This window comes from Manis javanica, chromosome 5 (assembly GCF_040802235.1).
Source record: "Manis javanica isolate MJ-LG chromosome 5, MJ_LKY, whole genome shotgun sequence".
Classification (NCBI taxonomy): Eukaryota; Metazoa; Chordata; class Mammalia; order Pholidota; family Manidae; genus Manis; species Manis javanica.
The window spans coordinates 21397556-21424633 of record NC_133160.1 but is presented as its reverse complement, the minus strand read 5'-3'; the positions used below and the strand labels follow the sequence as shown (position 1 = coordinate 21424633).

Genomic DNA, 27078 nt, shown 5'->3' with positions numbered 1-27078 from the left:
GAACAACTTAAGGACAAAAGTTTGCCTAGACTGTGTACACTAAGTATTTTCCTAAAGCAAAGACCGAGTAAACTAAGTCAAAGAAACTAATACTCTATTCAAGTTTCTATGACTTTAAAACATTTCAAAAATGAAGATTTCTTGTGGCCTTTTTAAGAGAATTTTATTTGAGTGGTTCTTACAAAGATTGTTGCAATATGAAAGTCATTTGATAGAAATATCAAGCTGTCTTGTCAAACACACTGAAGTAACCCAAAAATATATTTCAGAGCTCACAGAGCTTAAAAAGAGCAAAGATTATATGCAATCAGACAAAACCTATTTCTGCATTTCCTATTTCTTGCTCAGACTGCTTTGCTTACCAGACTGTCACTAAACTTCTTGAGGAAATGCAGGGATCATTTTGTTTGGAATCTTGGACACACCAGAACACGTAATATTTACAGAGAAAGTTTTACAGATACATTAATGAAAACATACCATCCAGAAATGTAATTATGAAATTTTCTTTTCTTGCCAATTGCTCAAAATGCAAGATGAGATGTTAATCCAACAGCCCTTTAGCTGTCCTGAATTTCCATACACATTTACAGTAAATGTGTATTCCAGAAATCTCTCCTAAATCATTAGCCAATAGCAACATTAGTGAAATGTGAAACAACTGTTTTGTAAAAAGTTAGGCTTCTGAAACATTAAAAACATCATTACATCCCAGTCTGCCTTTTTACATTAAGCACATTTGTTCCTCTAAGAGCTATTTCTACAGATCCTTAATGTAATTTTCTACATGTACATTTAAAAGGCAGAACAAGAGAACAGCTTTGTATACAGTGGGATTTGCTAGTTAGGGAGAATGAGCACACTGCATTCCTGTTAACATTTTTATTTTTTCAAGGTAACAGGAATCGTATACAAATGACAGTAGACCCTTGCCTCTTTATTTTTATCTAAATAAAAGATAACTCAGGATGAATTCTCAAGAAAAAAAAAGCTATGTACATAAGGGACTATATTTTCCTTCATCGTCTACTTGGAACCAGTAGTTGTGTTGCTGTCATAGAATCAGGAAAGAGGTTGTGATAAGTTGGAAGAGGTACATATGCTGCTGTTATCATTTTACCTGTTGAAAAAAACAGATAACAGTGGTTTAGCATTGTAACTTGTATTAGACCCTATTAACAAGCACTCTGGAAAAAAGGATGCAAACTCACCAGCAAACCACCTGCCATGCAGTGCATTGACGGCAGCAATGGCTGCAGCAATAGATGGGCACTTCACATACACATTGCCCTAAAATACAGTAAAATAAAGGTAAGGGTGTTGATATATACGACATGGATTCAAACCAGTTTGTTCAAGTTACCTGTAGAAAAACTTAGTGCCCTATAACCACATAATTGTTTCACTAGCTAATACATACACCTAAAATTTTAATGAAAATGGTTTACCCGCCACCCTTGCAGACTTGATCTGTGTGTCTCTTACGATCTGAAAGCTGCTAAAGAATCAATCAAGATGCCAGAATACCATGGCAACTTTTGAATACTAACCAACAGCACTGCTACATGATAGCTAGGTCTAATCTTCAAATATTTTAACATCTTTGAAAGACGTTTACTCAATGCGTTAAAACTTATTTAAGAGGTGGGGGAATGGGAGAACACTAAGGAAAAAGTGATAATTTACGCCCCAAATATATGTGAGGATTAAGACACTAAAGAGACAATGTCCTACTTTTAATAAAAAAATCAAAATACCTGAGCTGAATTTTTGTCAACATAAATATGAATAACTCCTCCATGTTTATTACATTCTTCAATCACATCATCCTTAATCTCTGTATCCCAACCAACTTCTTCTTCTCTGTAACAAAGAATTGATCTCTATTAGACCCTATTCACTTTCACTTTCTGGATGTTACACATATATTTTAAATACACACTAATTTAGGAAATCATTGATATGTGTAGGGCACTGGAGGAAATCAAAAGATAAAAGAGTTAACAATCAACCATATGAATTTTGTAAACTCTGAATTACCATTTAAATGGTTTACTGACACCTTTTTCAAATGATACTTAGACCAACAATTTACTGCCATTTCATAGATAAAGCTAAAATTTTTTTTTAAAATTAGCATTAACGAATGTAAAGAATCCAAAGCTCCTTCTATGGTAAACCAGGACTAATAATACAAATAGAATGTTACAAATCATTAAGGTTACTATATAAAACATGGTGTTTTATCAAATATAAATGTATCAAGTCAACTGAACACAAAAACCTAGATTTACATTGGAATATATAATGAACATGATTTGTAAGAGTAATAAACAGAATTTGGACTGATTAAAATGTCATTCTAATCACTCATATGTAGGAAACAAAGATTCCTAATTCATAGCAAACACTTATCCAAAGAAAATTTTAAAAGGTGCTTTTCTGCTATTGGACTGAAATAAGCTTAAAAATCTCAAAACCAAGAATGAAATATTGATAGAAACTTCATATTAAACTTAGATATAGATGGAAAACACCTGCATAGTTTTCAATTCCAATCTTTCAAACACATCCAAAGGGATTAGTTATGTACATAAAAATTATTACACTAAAAGGATCTAAATTGTTGCATTGTTTGAACTGTGAAATAAATACTGAAACATCCTAAATGTTACTTCAGAAAATAGTACTAAAGCTTTTATAATACAGATGACCCTTGAACATGTGTTAGGGTGGGGAGTGGAAACTACTGGGACTACCCCTACCCCTCCCAACACAGTCAAAAATCTGTGACAACTTTTCACTCAAATCACCTACTTCTGACTGGAAACCTTGATAACCTAAACAGTCAACACATATTTTGTAAGTTATATGTATGATATACTGTAATTCTTACAATTAAGGTACAGATGTTTTTTAAAAAAATTTTTTCCAGTATTTATTCAAAAACATCCATGCTAAGTGAACCCAACGAATTCAAATGTTCAAGTCAAATGTACACATTTTTTAACTGACCGAAGTATTATTACTTACAAATATTTCTTAATATTGGATTGGATTAAGATTTAAATGTCACTTTTTTTAAATTAGCATCATAAACTCAAACTAAAAAATATTTGTGTCCTTAAAAACAAAGAGCCAAAAGAAACTATTTCAAATACAGAGTACTTTAAAAGAGAATGTTAAATCACATGCTCCATAAATATTTGATACCCTAAAAAAACATATATTATTACTTACGTTTGAGGGTTAAACATGTTAGAGAGTTGGAAACACTGTGTTGCAAGAGGTTGAACAGAGGCAGCTGCAGCTAAAGCTGAAGCTAAAAAAAAGAGAGTGAGAGAAATTAGTTTCATGAAAAATGTATCAGGATATCCCTGATGATTAAAACAAAACCAAAAACACCCCACTAAACACAAAGTTTGAAATTAAATTAAGTGAGTCACTTCACTAATTTACCTTAAATATTTAGTAAGGCTATAAAAGTACGTAATAGTTTACATTTTAAGTTGCCAGAAAACTGAGGCAACCTAACACTTGAAATAGCTGATCTGGATTGTTTTAGTTTTAGAAGGGAAATTAAACTACGTGTAATCAAAATTCACTCAATTATACAAATATTTATAACAAATCAATCCAGAAAGGCAAAGGATAAAATAGAAGATTGATCTTATAGGACTGCCTGAGTTTATACTGAGAGGTATGGGATAATGAAAATACAATCTTTAAGCTGCCAAATAAATCTATACCATGTTGTAGTTCTTAGGTTTATGCCCATGAGTATGGTTACGTATTTTCTTTAAAGTTAATATAAACATTATTTAAAAAATTAAGTTTTAAAAATAAGATGTATAAAACCATCCAAGCATTGAAATCTTAATATCCTAGGAAATAGTCCTATTATGAAATCAGACTAGTATTTTTTCAATGATCAGGTCTGTTTTAGCAAAGAAACATTAAAACTGGCATATGGCTATAATAGCCACTATTAAAAATAAAAAACTACTGGAGGGTAATAGTTAGAAACAACATTTAAAAACCCATATTGGTTTTATCTGACTGAGAGCACTGTCCAAGACAGCTAGCTGCTCCATTGTTTTTCTGATTTATAAAACATTACCAGTAGCTGTTACAGAACTCACCGTAATCCTAATATTTGAACAAATTTCATTCCAACACATAACAACAAACAAAGCTAAGGATAAAACAGTGCATTAGAAATTATGGTAATTAAAATGAACGATCACCTGAGGACGTACCAGAAATAGGCCACTGAATAAAGAATTAAGGCTGTGCATGAAATACATTATAAAAAATGTTTCTGACACGTAAAATTACAAGTGCTTTTTGTTTCTTCATAGTTTATTTTAATAAACAAGTATTTTTCCTTCATAAAGCTTTATATTAACATATAAATGCTAAAATAAGTAGATGTCAAATTCTATTGGGGAAAGTAAAAGATCCAATTGCGCATGTATTACAATTAAAAAGTGAGGCTGTGTACCTTTATCACAAATAGAAGTATGCTTGAAAAAAAACTAGGTCATTACAAAATTACTGAGGACTTATTTTTCCACTTTCTCAAATTAACTGATTACTATGAGTACCAAAAAATATTTTGAAAATTTTTGACAGAAACATTCCAGGTCAACCTAGATGAATGCAGAACACAATGAATTCAGCACAGTATATAACTAAATTAAGAAAAACCACTAGTTTACTTTTTAACATCAGGAAAAAATAGATTGAGTACAATCGTCTTATTTGTTGGAAAAATTTAAATGTACATATTTAATTCCTGAGTATCAAGGAACATTGCAGATCTTTTTCACAAAGAATTACTCCCCTAAACAACTTTAATTATACCTTATGGATACTGCATTAGCTCAACAGCAAAAGGCTCGATCAAATGGTAGAGATTTTAGTTGGTATTAAAAACAAGAAAAAACAAGCCTACTTTATATAATTCATTTCAATTTCCAAAATCTGCATGCAATTTAGTTCTGGATAGTTTTGTCATTGCTTGTTATTGCTTATCCAAGTCACTGCGGTTAAGCCAGTGTTATCTTAACCTCATGTCAAGTTCAGACTCCACATTCTGAAAGATTTGTCTGCTACAATGATTAATTTCCTTTTCTGACTTCTATACGAAACTTACTAACAAAGAAAAACAAAGGAAAGCATGCAAGGCTGAAAATAATTCTAAGCAAACTAAAGCAAAAGAATACAAAACTTGGGACATTTTCATTTTCTTTATCCATATAATTGTAATGATCTAGATTATTCTTTTCTCAAATATATACCTTCCTAGACAGCCTACTGTGTATACACGACTAAATGCTATTCTGCCTAAATAGGGTCCAAAATACAAACTATGTACAGTATAACAAACATAAACAACTGTGTTTTGCTATATTTACATTTATTTCATAGACAAATAAAAAGCTCAACTCACCTTCAGTTTGTTGGGAAAGTCTTGTTTGCAAATCTATAACAAAAGAGAATTCTACAGCTCAGTGCAGGAACAATGAAGAGCCTCAACTAACAGGGTAAATGTCAGGAAAGCATTAATAAAAGAGGACCACAGTAGCAGGGTTTATCAAAAATGAACTTATAGTAAAACCTGGCAGCCAAACCTCCTTCCCCATTCCTCATTGACAAGGCTTTGGGGCCTTTTTATTTCCTCCTATCCTAGGAAGCCTACTTTTGCCTCTCTTCCTATTCCTAGTACTCTTTTGTCTCTGCAATGTATCCTACAACTCTACTCCTCACATGGGAATAATGGGAAATGGGGAAAGGGAAGCACACCGGTCAAAATAATGCATGAAAACCCTGATCTTGAGAATTCAATTCCAAGTACTTGGGAAATCCAACTACTTATTTTTCTATCAGTGGCAGTAAGCATTTTAAACTTTCAAAGTTTATACTAAAACAGGAAACACTGCAACAGTACACATTAAACAGCTATAAACACTTTCTATAATATACCAATTAAGTAGTATGACTATCACCAATGGGAAAGATACCATTCTAACTGTATGTATATGTTAAAGTGCTTTTAGCATTTAAACCATCAAGTCCAGCCCATAAAGTGACAGCTTTATCAGGTATGGTTTCCTGGCCTAGCTTGGAAATTTAATGAGGCTGGAATAAAATCTAATTGGATTTACTGTAAAAATTAAAGCATCTAGTCATTATTTAAAAGTATATACAGAATTGGGGCTTTAACAATATATTTTCTTATATACTTTAACATTCTACATTGGTGGGCAAATTAAGAGAAAGATGCTAGGCAAGGGAAAACAGCAGCCAAGACTGAACAGTAAAGAAAATGTCAGTGTTGCAAAGCTATCTTAAGGTTATAAAAACATACAACACAGAAATTGTTTAGATTCAGTAACCTAGTTTTTATTAACATATGATTCAACTTTAACACTTTATTACCATTTAGATTATTTCTTGCTGAGTACAGAAAATTACCATTAAAACATGGGCAAAAATGAAAAGGTCCAAGTTACATTGGGATTTAAGAATACCTGGGGGTCCTAGGTGCTCAAAATTGGCATCTCAGGGAGTTGAAGAAATATAACTGGTGTATACTGAAGGAACTTGAAGATATGACCATAGGAACACTGTCAATAAACTTTAAATTATAATACAATTTGTCTTTTCCCCTAAAATGGGAAAAAATGTATAGATATCAGGAATCCACTCAATTCTAAGTATATATAAATCCATATCAAAATTTCAAAAATGATCTTCCAGGTCACTTGTGACACCACAGGAAGCAAAGCATGTGTTTCATTAAAATGTGGACTCCACCCTATGTTAGAAAGCACCTGTTAAACTTGCAGAATAAAGACATGTGGATACAGTGATATTTAGTAATATAATACACTAGGTTCAAAAAGAAAAAAAAACAGCTTTAAGAGACTTAGGGAATAAGGGTCTACAACACATCAACACTCAGCAATTTAATTTCAACAAGGAATGTTTAAGGTTTTAATAATGACTATCTACAGAAAAATGCCCAGTTATGTAAATATTTACCTAAAAATTAAATGTATCATTTTCAGTAGCAGTAAGAATTTATGGTATAAGAGAACCAAACTTTTAATCATCTAAATAAACACTAAAAACGGGAACAAGTATAAATAACTAAATGGCTATTTTCAAAAATCCATATGGACATTTGGCATTTGAGTTTATCATAATCAGACAGCCATATTATAAATGACAGTGCATGTGTCCAGGGATGTGTAGTCATACATCATGCATCATATGAGAAATGATGGCAATAATGATATCTAACACTGAAAAATCTTCCATTAGGTGAAGACATGATTTATAAGTATTAACATTTGATACAGCACCCAAATACATTAAGAAATTTTAGGAATGAATTTCGTTACTGCATCAAATAAATTCATGAAGGTAAAAAATCTTGTTCACTAGTTTTTAGTGGAACACAATACCTAGAATATGGTAGGCAATCGAAGCATTTTCTAAATTATAGAATGATCTGAACAATAGGAAGCAATATAAGGATAGAGTTTTCAGATAGTAACTTTCACACAACAGAGTAGCATGTATTACTGGAAGTGATGACGTTTCCTTCAGTATCTTCAGTTACATCAAATGGCTTTCTAGGACTATTTGTTCACTGTAAAGAAAATAAAATGCCTGACACTTGTTTAAAGAATTAAAATAAAACAGCAATTTAGGGTATTGAGGAGTCATCAAATGACTCAATACAGAACTGAATTAATGACTATGATTTTCTCCTAAGGACACACTATCATGGTTTTGTCAGAAATTTTAGAGAATAACTATTAGACAGGAAGCACAAAAAACCAGAAGATTTTTCTAAAGATACTCAAAAAATTTTGGATATCCACTAAAAAGGAAAACACTGAAAATCTCCCATCTCTCTAATAAATAATAAAGCAAAGGCAGAAATAATCCTCTAATTACTGTAATTTTTAATTTAAAAGGAAATCATGAAGCAACCACATGGACCTTTTTGTATACTCAGAAGCAGTACTATATTTACCTATCACTTTGCAGGCAAGATCAAAAGATCATTTCATAATGGAGATTGCCATACTTTCTTCAGATATTATTTCCTGTCATCCAAGGTCCAAAATACAAATGGTGGTTCTTAGATGTTCTAAAAGCAAGTCTTCCAGTCGCTGTAATGGGGTATGAGGGGTGGGGGGGCTTGGTGGTGGTGGTGGGCTTGGTGATGGGGGGGGGAGTCTAGTAAATATAATGTTCCTCATGTAATTGTAGATTAATGATACAAAAAAAAAAGGCAAGTCTTCAACATTTAAAAATTAAATACGGTCCTAGCTTGTAGACTTTAGTATCAACATTTATAAAAGCCAACTTCATAACTAAGCCATAGAATAGAGTAATACAATGTATTTTATAAACTGAACCTTGTTACATGATTGTAATAAACTATCAAATCTCTTTTTCTGGTCTCTCCAGAAACTTCATCTCCTAACTGAAAAATGTCAAAATAGTATATACTATATTTAGGGAAGCAGTTTTCTCTGCATTCTTGATACTACAATTATTTTAAAGCTTGATTTAAAGATCTCTGGTAGTTTCCTGAATTTAAACATTACAAAGAAAAACAACATAAGCTTTTTGGTCTTTAATAAAAACTAATGTATTTAAAAAGGTCTAATGGCTAGCTTTACCACAAATTTATTATGCTCTACAAAGTACAATCTCACTGGAATTCAGCAGCTGCTCCCCACTGAGCCAATCCCTCTACTGCTTCAGGTAAGCTTTCTTAAAAGTTAGGACAGAGAAGTAAATCAGTGATCTCTTATTAGTGTATAAAGGAATAAAATTGGTGTTTCATTAAAAAAAAAAAAGGTCTAACGGTAATTTCAACTAAAAATCAGCAGGCAGGATTCAAAAATAGCTTAATAAGTTTTTATGATTAGTTAATAATTCTGTCCTGTTATCTCTACTCTCTTATGTGAACTCTTGAAGTATATAGGCTAAAAGTACTTGATGAATTGAATTCTCAGTTAAGTCCTTTTAAATGCAAAAATTTGGCAATTTTTCGAATTAGGTGAAAAACAATGTTCAAATTAGAAAAGATTCAATTCCTACCTGCCACAGCACCAAATGCCAAAGAGCCACTCATCTGTAGAGCTTGCTGTGCCGCTGGTGGGATCTGCAGACCTGTACCTGTGAAACAAGAAACAGGTCTTAAAGTCCTTATTATGTTTACAAGCAGAAAAGCCTCATTTTTGGGGGGCTTACTACCAAAAGTCACTTCACTAAAAGAATTTACAAGCAGAACACTGTGTAAAAGCTGCAATTAAATTTATGCTGAAGTATAAGGATATGATTATTACAGAAATTATGGTATTCAGAAAGCACCACTATATTCCATTAGATCAAGGCAAAGAACACCATCTATAGAACTAAATATGCTGCCCAAGGATAACATCAAGCCCAAAATAAGGAAAAATTATTTTCCATTTATTAGTCTGCAGTCACCATTCTCATTATCCTAACCACAATAAATCATTCACAATCCTAGGAAAAACTTACCCTCTGCAAGTCTTGCCATTAATTGGAGACGACCAGTTGTTCCCAAGTCAATTCCAGTCCTTTCCAGTTCATCACTGTCCAAAAATGAGCTAGCACTGGAGGCATCAGTACGTTCAGTAACATGACCAACTTTCATTGGTCTCCCTGCTAGCTCAAAACCATTAAGTTGTTCCAAAGCTTTCTTGGCACATTCTGAATCAGAAAACTGTATCATTGAGAGGGGGATAAAAAGTCCAGTATATTAATTTACGTATATGCTAAGAAAAAGAAATGGTCAGAAAGTATAATATATCCAGTTACTACTAGGTAGGCAATAAAGGAGAAATTTCAAGCTGTAATATAACCTACATGATCAGACCACAAGTTTATGCAAATTAGATTTGTTCACGTCAGTTTGAATGGCCAAGATATTAACAAGTAATAAACCTATCTTCAGGAATATGAAATCTTAGTAACAAAAAGTGAAAGTAATTTTTTCAACATCAAACCCTTTTTAATGTTCTGAGATGAACTAAAATGATGCTTTTCTCCCCTCAATCAAAGTGAACTATTCAGAAAAATTAACAGTTCAAATGTTATTTTTAATTAAAAATCCTGGGACATGTTTTATTGCCAGAAAAATTGCTAAAATTCTTAATTTCAGGATGCAAACACAATAAAACTGTGATTTACACACTCTAGCTTTAATGTAATGGAAGGAACACATCCCACCAATTCCATAGCTTAATCTTGCATCAGAAAATAAAAAATATTTCATTTTCTGTTGAGATGGAATTAGACAGTAGTTACACAACAGGAAACATTTACACACACAGCACCTTAGAAATTCATACAATTAGTTTTCTTTATAAATCACTTAGTCACAACAGCTTAGTTGACAGTGAAAATGTCCCAACCAAATATTTGAGCACTAAAACTATTGTATAAAATGCTATACGTTATAAAATACTAAATACAAGTTACATGTATTATCTTGACCACATCACTTCTTGATGGCAAATAAAAGAATACAACCATACAAGTGTTATTATACAGAAAACTGATTGTTAGTGATTTGACAGTCCTATAACTTTTCTCCTTTCAACAGTACACCTTGAGGTAGATAAAATTCCAATGACCAATAGAACACATTCTCTATCACTATAGAACAGGTTTAAATTTTACTAAAACTTAGATTTAGGACAACAATAGTTTCTTCATCAAAGCTAGGACCTATCTACATTTAAAAGAATTTTTCTATGATGGCAGCAATGGTGACAACTATCTGTATTTCAAACTGAAATTTTTTCAATACCTTCCAAGGTTTTAAGAAATACACTTGAAAAACTGCTATCATGTAACTGGACTGCATCATGAAATAATACCCAAGAGACTTTACTTCTAAAATGGCACTTCCATTTACAATTATTCCACATGCCACTTCATATCCTAAATGGGACTGGGCTGCGATGGTTAGCCCACAAACACTTTTGTAAGAAGGCAATCCTGGTTACGGTGAGTTATGAGGTATATATATGTAGAAAGTATTTCAAATAAAACAATTCTAAGAGACCTTCATATAAGTGACAACAATGTGTCATAAAAAACCAAGAGTCTAAAGAAGTCTTAACTAAGCAAACTAATCACATACATGGTAATAATAAACTGGCTACACTTCCACATTTTGGTGAACACTTAACTGCTACTAAGTAATGGTTACTAAAAATTATTTTAAAACACTTGAAAATATTAACCATGCCTCCTTTCCTATTACCAGTAACTAATGAAGTTAACTAATGAAGTTTTACTGTGCTTAGGTCAAAAACTTGTAAGTCGTAACTGCTTACCGTAATAAACCCATATCCTTTGGATCGACCTGTTTCACTATCCATCATGAGCTGGATACTTTCAATCTAAAAATGAAAATAATTATTATGTAAGAGAAAAGGAAGGGGCCAAAGCATGAGTGGAAAAAATCACCTCGTCCCCTAAAAAGATAACTGAACACATATTACAACCTCCCATACCCAAAGAACATTCTAAAAGCCAAAAAACTGCTCAAGAAATTTTCTGCTCAATTGAGAACAGGAAAAAAAATTGAACATATCAGTCTTTTTGCCTCAAAAAAAACCCCACTAAAATTCAGAAAATCTTTGTAGAACAATCAAGAGTTAGAAATGCAACCAACATGCTTCTTTTCCATTATGCTAAAAATGCTGAAGATTAATTCTCAACAATACCCTACATAATAAGTTACCCAAAATGTTGGAATAACTAAATACAACAATCACTGGTGATTGATGGCTGTGTAACTCTGAGGACACACTAAAAAGCAAATATTGTTCATTTAAATGGGTTAACTGTACAGTTTACGAATTCTATCACAATATCCCAATAAAGCTGTCCATACACAGAAAGCATAAAAATTAAAATACACAATTAGAAAAAAAAATACAGCTACATATTGTATTTCTTCATGTTCTGGTGGTTTTAGGAACATACTCATTTTGTAATGACCGACTGACCAACCCATAAAATTATGACCTGTGTATTTCCAACAGATAACCTAAAATATCAAGTCTTTTTCCATTAACATTTAAAACAGTTTAACAAACAGGTTGATGGGTGCAGTTTAAGAAAAATATATATCCAAAAGCAATGAAGATTAGTAATCAACAAGGTACATACACAAGAACCAGATTTTAACTCATGACCACACAATAAATCTTTTAAACCAGAACAAAGCCTACTATTAACATTTACTCTAAAACAGAATGTCCATTCTAATATGAGGACCAACTGGACAAAACTCTGATCCCTTAATTTCCTACCCTCAATTTTCACTGACTAAACCACACAAAAAAAATCTTGCTCCAAATGCACAGTACATCTTTATCATTCATGTTTTTAAAATATTATATATCCTAATACTGATTATGAACTTCACTGTAGCCTTATCAGTAATGTGTTAATAGATTCTCCAACTTCAAATGATTATATTCTTTCAGGACAACTATCTTACATGAGAGAGTAATTACATAGAAATTATTATGCAGTTATGTTTGGGTCAAGAACCCATTAAGGATCCACTGAAGAAACTGGGACTTACTCTTCCAAAAGGTTCAAAGATTCCCCGAAGCATATCTTCAGTTATGTTGAAGTGTAAAGAGCCCACATAAAGTCTCATAGGTCCAGCACTTCCCTTTTGCAGATTGTTTGCCATTGCTGCAGCTCTGTTTTTTTCTGCCTGCAAGATCAAGAAAAAATGCACATCACACAACAAAAGCCCAAGTCATTATTAAGAGCACTAAATCCCATTCACACCTTAGGTTTGCTTAATGACAACGGCTGTCAAAGGTTAGTGACAATATATAACTAAGAGTAAGAAGTCATACACGAAAGTACAAATATTGTGTAATTCCACTCAGACGTGACGGATGAATGGCGCTGAATTGTGCACTTTAAAGGGTTAAAATAATGCCAAGTTTTTTAGTGAACGCTTTGTGTTTAATGGTATTTACAATAAAAAACTTTATAAAAGTTTTAAACATATGTAGAAGTCATATATATACACATATGCAATCATGCACTGCATTTCATACATAAAAATCAATCATCAAACTACATTATGCCATCTCAAGATGCATCTTGGTATCAGACATACTAAATATAGAAGGTAAGATTGCTTCTTGGCTTTGGTAAATACATTATTCATTCATTAGAATTAATGTGCTCTCAGGATCACTGATAGAGTATATAGTATACAAACTGGTTGGCTGCCATAATAGGGCTTATGTAAATAAAAAACAAAGCATGCCATGCATTCAGCTTGGCTGTCATTTATCCATAGCTGAGTACTTCTCAAAGGAAACAGTTTTAATTTACATTCTAACACAAACTTCTTTTCCTAAACAACCTGGTACTACTCAACAGGAGGTTAAAATTAAATGAATTCAAAACCTCATTAAATCTGACGTTTCTTCTAGTCAGAAGCTTTAGTAAGATGTGTTTTATATTTATGGAGAGGAAGTAAGTGTAGGAAATAAATATATACTTATCGATATTTTCCTAAGCTGAATATTTTTAATCAAAAGGCAGCCAAAAAGTGAATGTGTTTAATTTGTGTCAAAATCAGATATTATAACAAACTGAAAAGTCGAAAAAAAAATTTGATGTTTCTTAGCCCTTTCTTACAACAATCCAAACACTACTGGGGTCTATCCTCTTGCATTACAGAAAGTGATTTACCAATGACTTTTTCCATCTCTTAAACGAATTTTTTCCTATTGTTTACATAAAACCAAGCAATAATACCCAATAGTAAGTACTCCTAAAATATTAAGTAGGACCTATTATTGACATTTAGAGATGACAGATAGTAATTTTACTATGGTTACATATGGCTTATTAGCAAAACTGGAATTTCAAATCAGATCCAGTTATAAAGCTTTGTAAATAACCTTATAAAATTTTCTAAGTTTGTGAAGTAACCAGATATAGGAGTAATGATTTCAGTGGTTTGAAAGCAAACAATGACTATTTTGAACTGCACAAAAATATTCTTTAAATCGAATATTCCTTTAAAAAAACTGAGTTATAGTTTGCTGTTTCTTACTTTCAAACTATTAATGTATCATAAAATAGTGAAAATACTGACTTAATTAAAAACATCAAAATCATTCCATTTGAACATGTTTTTAAATGCTTCTATCCCCAACAAATTTATCATTGCAAATCAATATAATTCTAGACCAAATTTTCAAGTCTTTTCCATGAAATAATTACCTCTATGAAAATAAAACACGGTATTAAGTACACTATTATCAAAGTAATCAAGGCCAAGTTAAAAAAAAAAGCTATCTTGACAATGGCTGACTCCGTAAGTGGTGATTATGTTGAGGCCCAAGGCACTATAGTCCAACAATAAGCAACAGCAGGTTTCCATATTAATGATCAAATTCTAACCAAGAAAAAAATTACCTGAGATGCCTGTACTATGATAGGCACTCCTAGAACACGCTGGCCAGTTAATCCTATTGCTAGAGGCACTGAGCTAACATCGACAAACTCCACATAAGCAATTCCTTTGGAACGTCTTGAATTTCTATCAGAAATCATCCTCACATCGCGAACCTAAAAAGAAAACACACTTAACACAAGGTTCTGTTCGTGTAATCATCCACTGTAACCCATTGTAGATGTAATGATTTAAAAAGAAAGACAGGTGTATTAATGATACAGAAAAGCAGCCAGTGAATAAAATTTTTAAACAATTTGTAGGCCCACTTCTATCTTTTGATGAATATGTGATAGTATTTATCAACTCCAACACTATTACCTTCTAAGTGAGACAAAAAAAAAATGTTATCAAAAATAAATGCCCGTCATCCAATTTGTACTGAATCAAAAGATCTGGTGTTTAGATGTTTCCTCCTTTTATCTGCCATACCGACATTATTAAAATGTTGTTTGCAGTTTACACTTATTTGACCTCTCTAAATAGGCCAAGGTTACCTTTCCCACTGTGGAGAAAAACTCTTCCAAATCCCTTGGCCGAATTCTTGCTGCCAGCTGCATGCAGAAAACTGTTCTTGCATCTCTTTCCTCAGGGGTTAGATTATCAATAGGTTCCCTAACAGGAGTAAAGATTATGGAATTAATTTTATTAAATTTCATTTATTTAACTGTATTCCTTTAAGTTAACATTTTAAAGTACATTTTCAGTTAACAGAATAAACTTTAACTGTTTGTCCCTATTCCCAAGCCTATTTTCACTAAAATTTATACAAAATGTCCAGATAGTAATTCATTGTAACTCAATTACTTCAACAGGATTGACAGTTTACTAAATGTTTCTTCTAGTATCTTACATGGTATCAGGACAAAAGTCCACTGGTCTCTCAATTTTGAAAATGATAATTTCTCAAGGATAACAAAAGGCCAATCAGAAGCGTCAGAGTAAAAATGACAAGAAATATCTCCTAACTAGTCACAAAGGTCAGAAAGGTCAGACTGTCTGAAAATTAGTGTTAAAAATTATTTCCCACAACAAAACCATAACACCATTAAGTAAGACTGTCTGATATTTACAAATGACTAACTTGAAAGTAAAACCCCAAATAATGATAACTATTTGTTTCTAGGAATTTTTACAAATTGAGAGAGATACAGAACAGTGAGAGCTGGTTGTTTATCAATCTCATGTACTAAGACTCTTCAAATTTATAATCCAGAGAAATGTTTCTGGATGGCTATAAAATATGAGAATGTAACTAAGTAAATAAAAGTGCAAAGCAGGAAGTTTTATCTAGACATATTGCAACAGTGGGATTTAATTCATTTTCACAGCCTTTAAGATTGAATATACTTCTCAATTTACAGAGAAAACTAACGTGCCCAAGTGAAAAAAGTTAAGAGCACAATAAATGAAATTTAATTTCATGAACTTCAAGGAAAAATAAGTATCTATTCACATTATCTATTACAAAATATCTCCCCAAGGTTTAAGGTTCTGTGGGAATCCTTGAAGTTGCTTAAGCATAATAAGCATGCTCTTATCCATGTTCTGGACATTCTCAGGAAGTACTTTTGAAATGCTCCAATAAAATTCTGCTACATCTCCTTGAGAAATCAGGTAATTTTAAACATAATTATTGTAAAATGGAGACACAAAGATGGACTAGTATCCAGGGAGTAACTATTAAAAGGGAATTTTCTTATAACAGGAAACTAAATATTAAAAAAAACCTCAGTCTGTTACAAATACAGATTTAAAATAAGATTTTCACCAAATTCTAGAATAGTTAAAATATTCCAAATAACAGGACAGACTCAAAGTTAAAAGGTACAGTAAGATCAATACAGAGAATTTTTAAATTATTCCCATCAATTAAGGGAAACCAAAACATCAATAAAGAACAATACTGCCATGTAACAAAATGTTCCTGGAAACAAAATGGTATACTGGAGAGTAAGTCTTATGTTTTATTTCAGAGACAAAAAACTCACAGGAACATCAAGAACGTTAAGACTACTACTTAAAAATAAGTCAATTTGGTTAAGACTTTGGGGATTAAATACTTTTCCTGAGGAAAGAGCGCCAAATGATAAAACTCCAGTTACAGCTACTTTTCCCACATGAGGCTACTTCATAACTCAAAATCTATGAAATTCCAAAGGTGAACCAAGTCTATTTAAAGTTTTCTATAGCTACCATTAAGAAATTTTAACTAAGAGGAAAATAAGATCACATGTAGTATCTACACATTAAAAAATGGTAATTACACATGACAAGTTGGGAAGGAATACAAATAAAGAAAATGTGCCAACTTAAAAAAAAAGTGGTAATAACAGCTCCATTCTTGGTCAAATGACATTAATCTGAGGTACTGAAAACTTGGGAATTCACTGATTTAATAGCAGTACTACCAAAAGCAAACATTTAATATGGTTCAAATTACTAAACGACATTAAATTAAACAGTAGTATAAATTGAAGCTTTATAAAAGCTAAAAGCTCTCAAAAAAAGAAATAGGGACAACAGCTACCTCACAGGGCTCTTGTCTTTTCTGAATGGACTTTTGCTTCGGGAGCGTCGTCTGCTGCAAAGTTAAAAAGTTCAGAAGTTACCCAAACAAGCACACCACATTAGTTCCCTGAAAAATGATTTAAACAATTCAGAAGTATGTTTAAAAACCTTAATTTGATGCTATGAGGCAACCCAATCTTTCCTCGGATGGCACTGTTAAATTTTGGTCCGGAGCTAAAAAGGAAAAACAAAATTACACTAGTTACAGGGTTAGGGTCTTGCTAAGATCACGTTCATGCGCTCTCCAGCAAGTTTAACATTGTTTAGGCTGCTTCTTTTCCACCTCAATTATGAAGAGGAAATAAGAGACTTCTCTTAACTCTATCCCAAACTGCTCTTAAATGATCATCCTGGACCACTGAGAGGTGCCAAGACTATAAAGGTTATAGCCTCAAAAAGTTTAGGATTCTGAAAATGCTCACTCTCATTTTCAGTCTAGTTTTCTTTTTTAATTACACATTTATGAATACATTCCTCAGGTTTAAAAAAACCACACTGATACACCAGGAGTAAGCACCTTTACCAATCTGGTGTGCGTCTTTGCAGATCATTTCTCAGTAATATACGTACTTATACATAACATACATATATATAATATTCCTATGCATGTTTTCTTGTTATAGGGTCTCCTTTTAAGAAATTAAGAGAACTAATTCTTTACAAAATCATAAAATACCAACTTTTCTATGTAAGTTTCAGACTGCGAAAAAGCAGTTAGTGCATTCTTTGTGGTAATATAGTCCACAGTAAGATGTAAAGGAAGTTAGTTCATCAAATCTTTGGAAAATTTTTTTGAAAACTTGACATATCAAAGGAATATTTTCACAAAAGCTCACAGAGGTGACTGTTCTAAAATAGTTTTATTCTAAGTTCTAAGAAGACCCAGTTTTGGGGCCTTTTATTTTGAAAGACCAAACTATCTTAAAGGTACAAATCATATAGCTTAGTGCTCATCCTACTATCCTCTTCCAAGAGGGTAGCAAAATGCTAGTACCTAGTGGTCTGTGATCCACGTTCAGATTCCATTTCACAGACTACATGTTTACCACCTTCAACATCCAAGCAATTCCAAATACAATTTTATATTAAATGTGTCCTTTGCAATTAAGACTAACAGTGGTAATTAACAATATAAATATACTGGAGAAATTCAGGTTCAAGTAGCAATGTATTAAGCTATTTTCTTTCTCCTTTAAGTATGCAAGTCTGAGTTATTGCCTCCATAGTTAAAAAAAAAAAAATCACCAAAACGAAACATAAGAACTAAATCGTTTTTAAGTCAGGCCAGGATTACAGGCTGACTTCAAGTATTCACATTTAATAAAGTAATTAACATTCAGAATTTTAAGGTGATCCCTTTCCCCCCTATAAGTTCATTCTGCTAAAAAAAAAACACCATGTAGTCGATTTTGATAAACTGGACAAAAACAAAGTATTTTCAAACGGAGCTTTCAGGATTAAAGTAATATTGTGGTCGCTTTTAAGCTCTTAAATTTATGAAGCAAGCAGCTAGAGGAACAGAGAAGTCCAATTTCTTTTATTTTAACGATTAAGGAGCCAGAATCAAGAAGAACTCATAAAGTGTTACTTTAAGAAAGTTTCTACATAACTTAATGGTTTCAAATAACACCAAAACATTTTATGAACAGCAATAAATATGGTGGATGCCTTATTTACATTCATCTTTCATTCCTGTTAATAGCTTCACCTGTCAGTTGCTGCCTCCTTAAAAGATGAGAAATCTTAAACCTTAGAAATGTCAACTTGCCCAAGTGAAAGAGACAAGGCTCTGACTCAGTTGTGTTTGTCTCTGAATTTCATCTTTTAAGCATTCAAGTTTTAAAATTAGAAGTATTAATTTTAACATATCCCATAGTTTACAGAAGTATGTTTATTAAGAGTAAAGAGCATCATTAAAAGCACTAAACAGGTAGACTGTTTCTAAAATTATTTATATAGCTAAAAATTTTAAATGACTATAACGAAATGTTTCCAAATTATTTAAATAACATCCAAATGACAATTACTTAACCTTTCAAATACTTTGTTTTACTATTATTAAAACACCTTAAAAACACAAAAGATGTGTGATGTGTCCCCAAAAGGATTACCAAGATAAACCAAATTCAAAGGGTCTGTCATTTCAGCTGAAAACAGCCACGCAGACAAGGATTAACTTTTTATAATATTTGTAACTTGTATCTCCATCTGAACTGTAAAAAATTTTTTAAAGTTATATTCATTAAAGAATACTGTCATAGCTCACACACTTTAAGCTTTCATGTATTTGGCACTACAATACCTTAGTTTGGACTTAGCATGCAGGTAAAATATTATTAGAGTAACAGAACATATTCTGTATGCCGTATTAATAAAACAAAGTTATGTATTTGTCCACACCCTGTATTTCCACTTCACTGGTCTTTCAATGCCAATACCCTTTCTTTAGTTAACTATATTGAAAAATAAAATTCTGTAATTCCAATCACTCAGGTTAACTGCTATCTGGACAGCCCGATAATGACTTTCAAACCAAAATTTTTGTAATTATGGTTACATACTAAGGACTTCGGTAGCGGCCTCTGAATCTGCGGTCTCGACTTCTTGAACGGCTCCGTCTCCTTTCTTTGCTTCTACTTCGCTTCCTTTCACGGCTTTTGCTCTTTTTCCTTTCTCTGTCTCTACTTCGCTTCCGTTCCTTACTTTTACTTCTTTTACGTTCATGACTACGACTTCTGCTCTTGCTTTTTTTCCTCCTGAGAAGAAAAAAGATCACCATTATCTTGCTGTCTTAAGAATATGCCAAAATATAATTCCCTTTTACGGTCAGAAATTTTTTTCATCTTTTATTTATTTTGTTATTTTTATTACACAATGATACAAAATCATTTTATGGAAAAAGAATTCCTAGGTAAGGTAAAAAACACCCCACCTTTGCATTCTACTACTGAAAATCAGCAGTCAGTTGATAAAGAATTATCTAAGAAAGCAAGGACTATAATAATCTCTCCTGGGAGTCAGCTACAATTTTAACAAGGAAAGGACTTGTTGACAGGCTTAAATCAAAACCTGAACTGTTAAATAAAGTTTGACCATCATGATCTGCCCAACAGTATTACTGTACTCCATGATATACATTAACAAAATCATAGTTACAGAAGATTATGTTAACATTTAAGCATTAGAAGTGGATCAGATAAAAAAAATGTTCATTAAGTATACTGATTTCCCTTAAGTAAGCCAATTTTGGCCCAATTTACACATGCAAATATTTTATACTTTCAAAGGGCCATACAAGCATCAACATTTTGGTTTTCATGGGCAAATTACAAGTAGTGACAATAAAACAAATGCACTAAATTGCATTCTAACAGTCTTAGACTTCAATGTGACCATTTCAGGTACTTCCTATTTAAAGTTATGAGTACGACAGAAAATGGATTGTGCCATTTTTATGCCAGTTAATACAAGCCTGTGGGGTACAATCAGAAAGAACCAACACCTTTATAAAACCTTTACAAAATCTCAAACTCTGTTAGGTAAAAAAGCCAGTCAGTCCTATCTTTTCTGTTCATTTCCGTAATCTCCACAGTAAGCCCACCCACTCTTTTCGTAACTGAATCTTACAATCTGTACCTCTGTCATCACCCAAATTTTAGAGGTGCCTTCAGATATTTCAATATAAATTGAAAGACATTTCAAAATAGACGTATTCTACTAAAATGTCAATTTGTAGCAGCTAAAAGGTTATTAAACATTTTTGACAACTCTACATCACTTGGAAATGTAATTAACTGTTTAGTCCTTATCAAAGCAAAGCTAGCACAAGAGCAATTGAAGTCTGCCTCAGAGAACCTGTAAGCAGGTCATCTTAGAGTGCATTGAAAATAGAAAATGAAGACACCCACCTTCTGGAATCTTGAAACCCACACTCCAATCACAAGGAGATGTAGAGCTTTCCAAGGAGGCAGAAACTTTGTCTAAAATTTCAAGATAATCCACCTGACTGTCAGAAATGTATATGCTAGGTAGCACATGACAGAAAATTAGGCTACACTCATTATTTATATAGAAGTCATCAAAGCAATGCCCAGAAGGGCAACAGTAACATTCCAACTTTGTTGCCTGAAAAACCTGACACTCTCTCTTAAAGAATTCTGCTAGAGAGCTACAATCAAGTCCTAAATATAATCAATTAAGGGATAAAGTAAAACGTTAACTCCATCCCCCACAAAAAGGACAAATAAAGTTTTGTTCTGCTCATAGATGACCCACAACAGAGAGGCAGTCAACCTCCCAATTTACCTCTTTTTAGGCCCAAAACTTATTCAGTCAAAGGAAAGGACTTGAAAATTAGAGAGCTGATTTCAACTTAAGGTCTTGCTAGGACTTTTTATAAATGAGTCCCCACTGACATCTGAAGGCAACCCCAGACAAGTAAAAAGACGGCAACATACTATGACATTCAGAAACACAACCCTCTTCATATAAGCCAAGACAGAAATTGAAGGTGCAAGAAAGCTGTAAACTTCTCTATAACAAATTGCAGCTTCAAAGAACATTAAGTTAACTAAAGAAGGGTTAGCAAAATCCACACTAATAGTCAAATCCTGTTACAACTTAAAAGGGACTTTCCAAAGTCTTTAGTGGCAGTGGAATTTTGTACTGAACATCATTGAAGTAAATGGTCCACTGGGCTGGGCCTTTGGACTTTTGAGTTATATGGCCTCTGCTGTAAAGGTGTTTTGCTATAACTGGATTTGACCTCTTCCATGTAAGAAGATCTAAATTTTAAATGCAAAGTACTCTGGAAAATAAGAAAAAAAAATAGAAAAGTCATTTATTCCAAAATTTATAATCCACACTACAGTAGCCAATATATTTCAACTGTGGCATTGTATTGTTATCCTTTTTTGAATTAATTTCCAAAGAGTTTAACTGAATGGATGTTGGTTTAGACATTATATTACCATAAAGGCAAGCTCAGGTACCTTAAAGACATACTTTGAGGTCTTGCCAAACTCAGGTATAGCTCTTCAGAAAGCAGGCTAATTGATACCAATTTGCCTTTATACTAAACTTAGTTCCATTCACTACTACTGAATACAACTGAATGTATTGAGAATCAGAATAACTATTTTTTAAAAGAAAACATTTTCTAGTAGGTCAACTTCCAATTTCTCAGAATGTTCATTTTCTTTCTACCTTAAAACTATATCCCAACATTCAATGGCTTCTAGTACAGTAAGTTTTAGGATGAAAAATGCAACATGGCACCTTCCTTTGATTGAAAATTAATTTATATTAATGGCTAAAAACCAGAACACTCACTTCACTTTTTTTATACTCTATCCCTGAATCCAAAAATTTTTCTTTGAAAAAAGTAATTTGAAAGATTAATTCCCTTCAGAAAAATGGGCAAAAAGTTTCTGACTAAACAAAGGAACCATTTATTTATTCAGCTTTAACTGAGGATAAGTCAAACAGGGGAATAATTTGCACATTTGAAAAGATACCAGATGGTAGCTGCAGTGTTTTGAAATGTTCTTCCCTTAAACAAAGAATCCTATGGCCTATTAAATAAAATTTTCCATTTAGTCCCTCCCATAAGACTTCACATTAGATATATAAAGGCTACTAAGCATCAGTCATGAAGTACTTGATGCTAAATTTCCTGTAAAAACTAGAGCTCAGATGCAGAACAAAAACAACTCTAAACTGGAAATGGTGTTAGTAGCCAAGGAGTGGGATGGGACATCTGAGAATGATCCAACAAAGAAGTCTGTGACCAAAAGTGACTGTCCTCATCACTTTGGCACTTAGGGAGAGAGATTTACTCACCCACTAGGTCTGATCCTCAAATGGGATCATTTCAATTTATATGAATACCCCTTCATAGGTTTCTTTTCATTATGGAATTACTGATTAGAACCACTAATTAGAAAATTATTACTTTGGTAAAAGGTCTAAAATCAGATGACATGCAATGACTGGCTGACTGCCTCAAGCCAAAACTGAAGACCCAACCTAATTCCAAACCCTGCTGTCTTTAGTGAGGAACTGCAACAGACTCCCACACAAACTTGTACTACAAACAAGGTAGGATATTTTCTACCGGATCTTTTAAAATCCATCACTACTGTATTTTTTTAGGGATTATATTTTTAAAATATTGGCGTAACAGAGCCCAAATAACCAAATCTGACAACTTTATCATCTACTTTATGATTTTATCAATCTACCTAACAATATTGCTCTGAGGATGTTGAGGTAGTGTTTTATGAAGCACTTCAAGCTCTTTGGAGGAAAAGAGTCAAGAAGAACCAGATAGCTATTTTCTCATAATTTTTCAGTGTATTATGGGGTCATGAACACAACAAACTGTTTTAATGACATCACAAATATAGGCTAATAAACTATTTAATACTGTGATGTGACCACATCATGTTAAGAATCACCAATTTCAGAGCTGAAGGGAAGCTCCAAGATAAAAATCCAACCTGTTATTTGGTTTATAGTGTTATTTAGATTTCTGGTATAATGTATTCTGTACTAGTCTGCAGCACTGAGTTCCTGTTATGGGTTACCCATTTAACTCAAATAACTTGCATAAATGCCTAAGTTTTAAAACGCATTTTCATTATGTCTTAAGAGTTTAAAAAGCCTAAGACAACAAAAGCCATGTAAAAGGAACGTAAGTGGTACTTAAGTATGCTATGGCATTACTACAAAAAGGGCCTTTAAGCAGCAAGGAGTATCAACAATTCACACCTCTGACTCCTTCAGTGATTTAGGGCAAACAATACCTCCCATGGCCCAATTATGTATTACCTTTCTTCCTAACCCATCTTCATTGGCTACAGTAATTTTATTGAAAACATCACTAAATATGAAGTCAGTTAATAAATTTAAGACAAAAGTCAAGCTCTAATACAAGAACTCTTATCCAGATTATCATGGATGGACGAGGTGGGGAAGTTGTCCAAAAGGTTCCTGAAACCATATCCTGATGTCTAGGGAAAGAATCCATAGTTTTACATCTTCAAATAGTTTCTCATCCCAAAAAGTAAAGAATCACTTTTCTAAGAGGCAAGAAAAGCTTCAGAAGAGAATTTTAGTTTGATGCTTTAGCCACGGAACACAACTTAAGATCTCAGTCACATAAAGTACCCCCCACCCCAGGTCCCTTCTTAAAACTTACTTTTTGCTACGTTCTTCATGGCCGTTAGCACTGCTCAACTTGTTCTCATCCTAAGCAGGGTTGATAGAAGAACATCATGAGGACGAAGTGGTAACATTTCAAGTTGTCAAAGGGTAAAGGGAACAGGAATAAGAAAATACAAAACAATTTTAAAACTAATTACTTATTTACAGTTTAACATGGAAGGCTATAAAAAAATTTAGATGGGTATGTGTTTAACCACTTTGTGGCTTACAATTAAGTCATCAAGATACAAAAATAAAAATTCATATTAACATTAAATTTTACTTTCTTATATAGTTAGATATTAAGTTATCCAGATTTACAGTGTTGAAGTGGTTAAATAGAATTTCTATAAAACATGAATGAAGTCCTGTTTTGAGTTTTATTCCATGTGCTATGGTCCCTTTGGTCAGTACCATGGCTCTATTTCTGCCTAAGCCCCAAGTGGCCATGCTAGCAGCCAGCCACTATCGATTTCCTGTGACCGATGCCATTCCTGAGATCTTCGCCCATTTCCGTTGGAGGGTTGGGACTGTAAGAGCTTGATGCCACCTCTGTCACACATCTCGCCCTGAAGCAAACAGGGATTCACACTGCTTTAGTAATGTTGACTCCCAAGAACCCAAGAAAGTCAATTAATAATCCACCAGTCCAGCCTAAACAATTCCTACTTCCATACCTGTTTACATGGAATTACATCCCATGTTAAACTAAAACACAAGAATCGTAACATTAAAATAGAAAGCTCTTCAAGAGTCTAAGCATTACAAAATTACATACACTATTTAAAGCTATAAATTCATCCAAATTGGTACCACATGGTCGTGCTATACACTACAAAACAAATGTATTATTTTTAAAAGGTTTAGCGCAATGTTTAAAGTTTGATCACATCAGTTATAGAAGTTTAAGTGCTAACTTAAAAGCTTACAATTTTGACACCAGTGACAATGCATGCATACTGCTATTTTCACCACCAACTGATGAAAGAATGAAAAGACACTTTACTTTTACTATGATACTGAAATGGGTCAAAGACTATATTAATCAAAATAATTCCTTTGTAGCTTCTAGTGTGAAATATTATGGCAGGGACTAGTTAGAAATAAAACAATATGGAGAACAGTAAAACAGTCATCAAGTGACTCTAAGTTGTGATACTGCCTCTTTTGCTTTAAAATTTTTTTCTATTCAGGGATCCAAGAATTTTAGTAATTTTTAACTGAGCAGCAGATCAGCACCTGCCTGTTTTAATAATTACTATCACCAGTCTTATATATAGAGAGAAGAATTTTTAACATCTCACCCATTTCTTCTTAAAAGGCTTAAAGATTTGCTTGCCACAGACTGGTTATGCTTTGTTATTCTTGGACCCCTGCTACTTTCCCAAACCACTACATTCACCTTTTTGCTATACCAAACTGGAGCTGGTATTCTTAGTTGAGTCATTTTACCTAGGGGACCACGGTACAGCGATAAGTCACTCAATTACTACCTTATGATTGACAGTTCACACTGGAATCAAAGGTGAATTCATGGGAGTAGAGGTGAGATATCGTTAGGCAAGTCTACAAAGAGAGATAGATGGGCATTTATTCATCACGCTGAAGTGAAACTACTGCACAATATTATTACATCAATAGCAAATATTTACTTTTGTAAGTTACACGTAATGCATCTCTGATAAGATAAATCAAGAGGGCTCCGGGGTGGTTAGTTTACATTTCAGCAGTAGTTTCGTGAATAATGCTAAATTAAGAAACATGTAAACCTCACCGACATGTTTTTTCTCACCTTCTTGTAAGGAGCCTCAAGCATTGCTTCAATATCAATATCGTCTGCCATTTTCTCTAAACGCCTAGGAAGTAAAAAGATAATTCAGTGATGTATAAACATTTTTAAATTCTATTTCTTTCCTACCCAACATACTGCAAAATTTAAAGACCTGAGTGGTACGCACTTTACCAGGCTTGACAATTAAATCTGAAATGCCCCCAAGACCAAACACATGAAAATAAACAGCCCACAGTGAACTCTAAAAACAGAACCCGGGAGCCTCAAGTGAGTGCGCCTCTTTGCGCGCAAAACACGCACTGCCATTTTAGGGGCAAAGGGAAACTCCCTCGGTTGGGAGGGGTTGTGTGCCATGGCAGCGTTCGGCTGGCGCCATGTTGGGAGGTCGCGGACGGCTCAGGCCTCCAAGGGACAGGTCGCCATCTGCCTGAGGCGCCTCTGGGATCCAATGCCACCCCAAAACTCTGGAATCTACCAGCCTAGAAAAGGGCGCGGTCGCCAAAAAGGGGACAATTTCTCGAAAACTCTCCACCCTGTCGCTTAAGACAGCCTAAGGAGTGCCCCTCAACCCAGAAAACCAAACCTCAAAGCAGCTCTGACAATGCCCAAGTCCACCACTTCTCCTTACCTCAGCGGGCTTTCGGGGCCCTGCGGAGCTTGTACTCGGAACGGTGGGGGGGATGGGCTGCCGCCGCTGCTGCTTCAGTTAAGCCGCTAGGCCCAGGCCGCGGTACCGCCTAGCCCGAATTTCGGGCTCCTAGGGCGGATAGACCCGAGCGAATCTAAAAGAAACAACTGGATTAGAAGAGCCCACGTTGGCTTGCAGGACGACGGCTTCGGCAGCTCAGGATCCACCCCTGCGACAGCGTCGGCAAGCTCTCTGAAATGGCGGCCGCGGCTTCCCCGTACTCACAGTCACCAACACACACACACA

The 27078-nt window shown here is 33.6% G+C and overlaps 1 protein-coding gene across 4 annotated transcripts; it reads right to left on the bottom strand.

Annotated features, from left to right (window-relative positions):
• Positions 1-147: 147 nt before the first annotated feature.
• RBM39 (RNA binding motif protein 39) lies at positions 148-27078 on the bottom strand. Of its 4 annotated transcripts, none has more exons than XM_073236678.1 (18): positions 26773-27078; positions 26145-26208; positions 24348-24397; positions 21051-21126; positions 19708-19899; positions 17255-17320; positions 17106-17159; positions 15073-15190; positions 14539-14691; positions 12668-12805; positions 11406-11471; positions 9580-9784; positions 9133-9210; positions 5456-5506; positions 3241-3322; positions 1758-1863; positions 1212-1290; positions 148-1120 (listed from the first exon to the last, which is right to left on the bottom strand). In XM_073236678.1, exons 3-18 carry the CDS (start codon positions 24364-24366, stop codon positions 1020-1022), a joined length of 1584 nt encoding a protein of 527 aa, XP_073092779.1. In that variant the 5' UTR covers positions 24367-24397; positions 26145-26208; positions 26773-27078; the 3' UTR covers positions 148-1019. The 4 variants fall into 4 exon arrangements, with proteins under 4 accessions (XP_073092779.1, XP_073092780.1, XP_017508043.1 ...); XM_073236679.1 differs by lacking the exon at positions 26773-27078 and adding an exon at positions 25846-25918; XM_017652554.3 differs by lacking the exon at positions 21051-21126 and having other exon boundaries at positions 5456-5488; positions 19708-19902.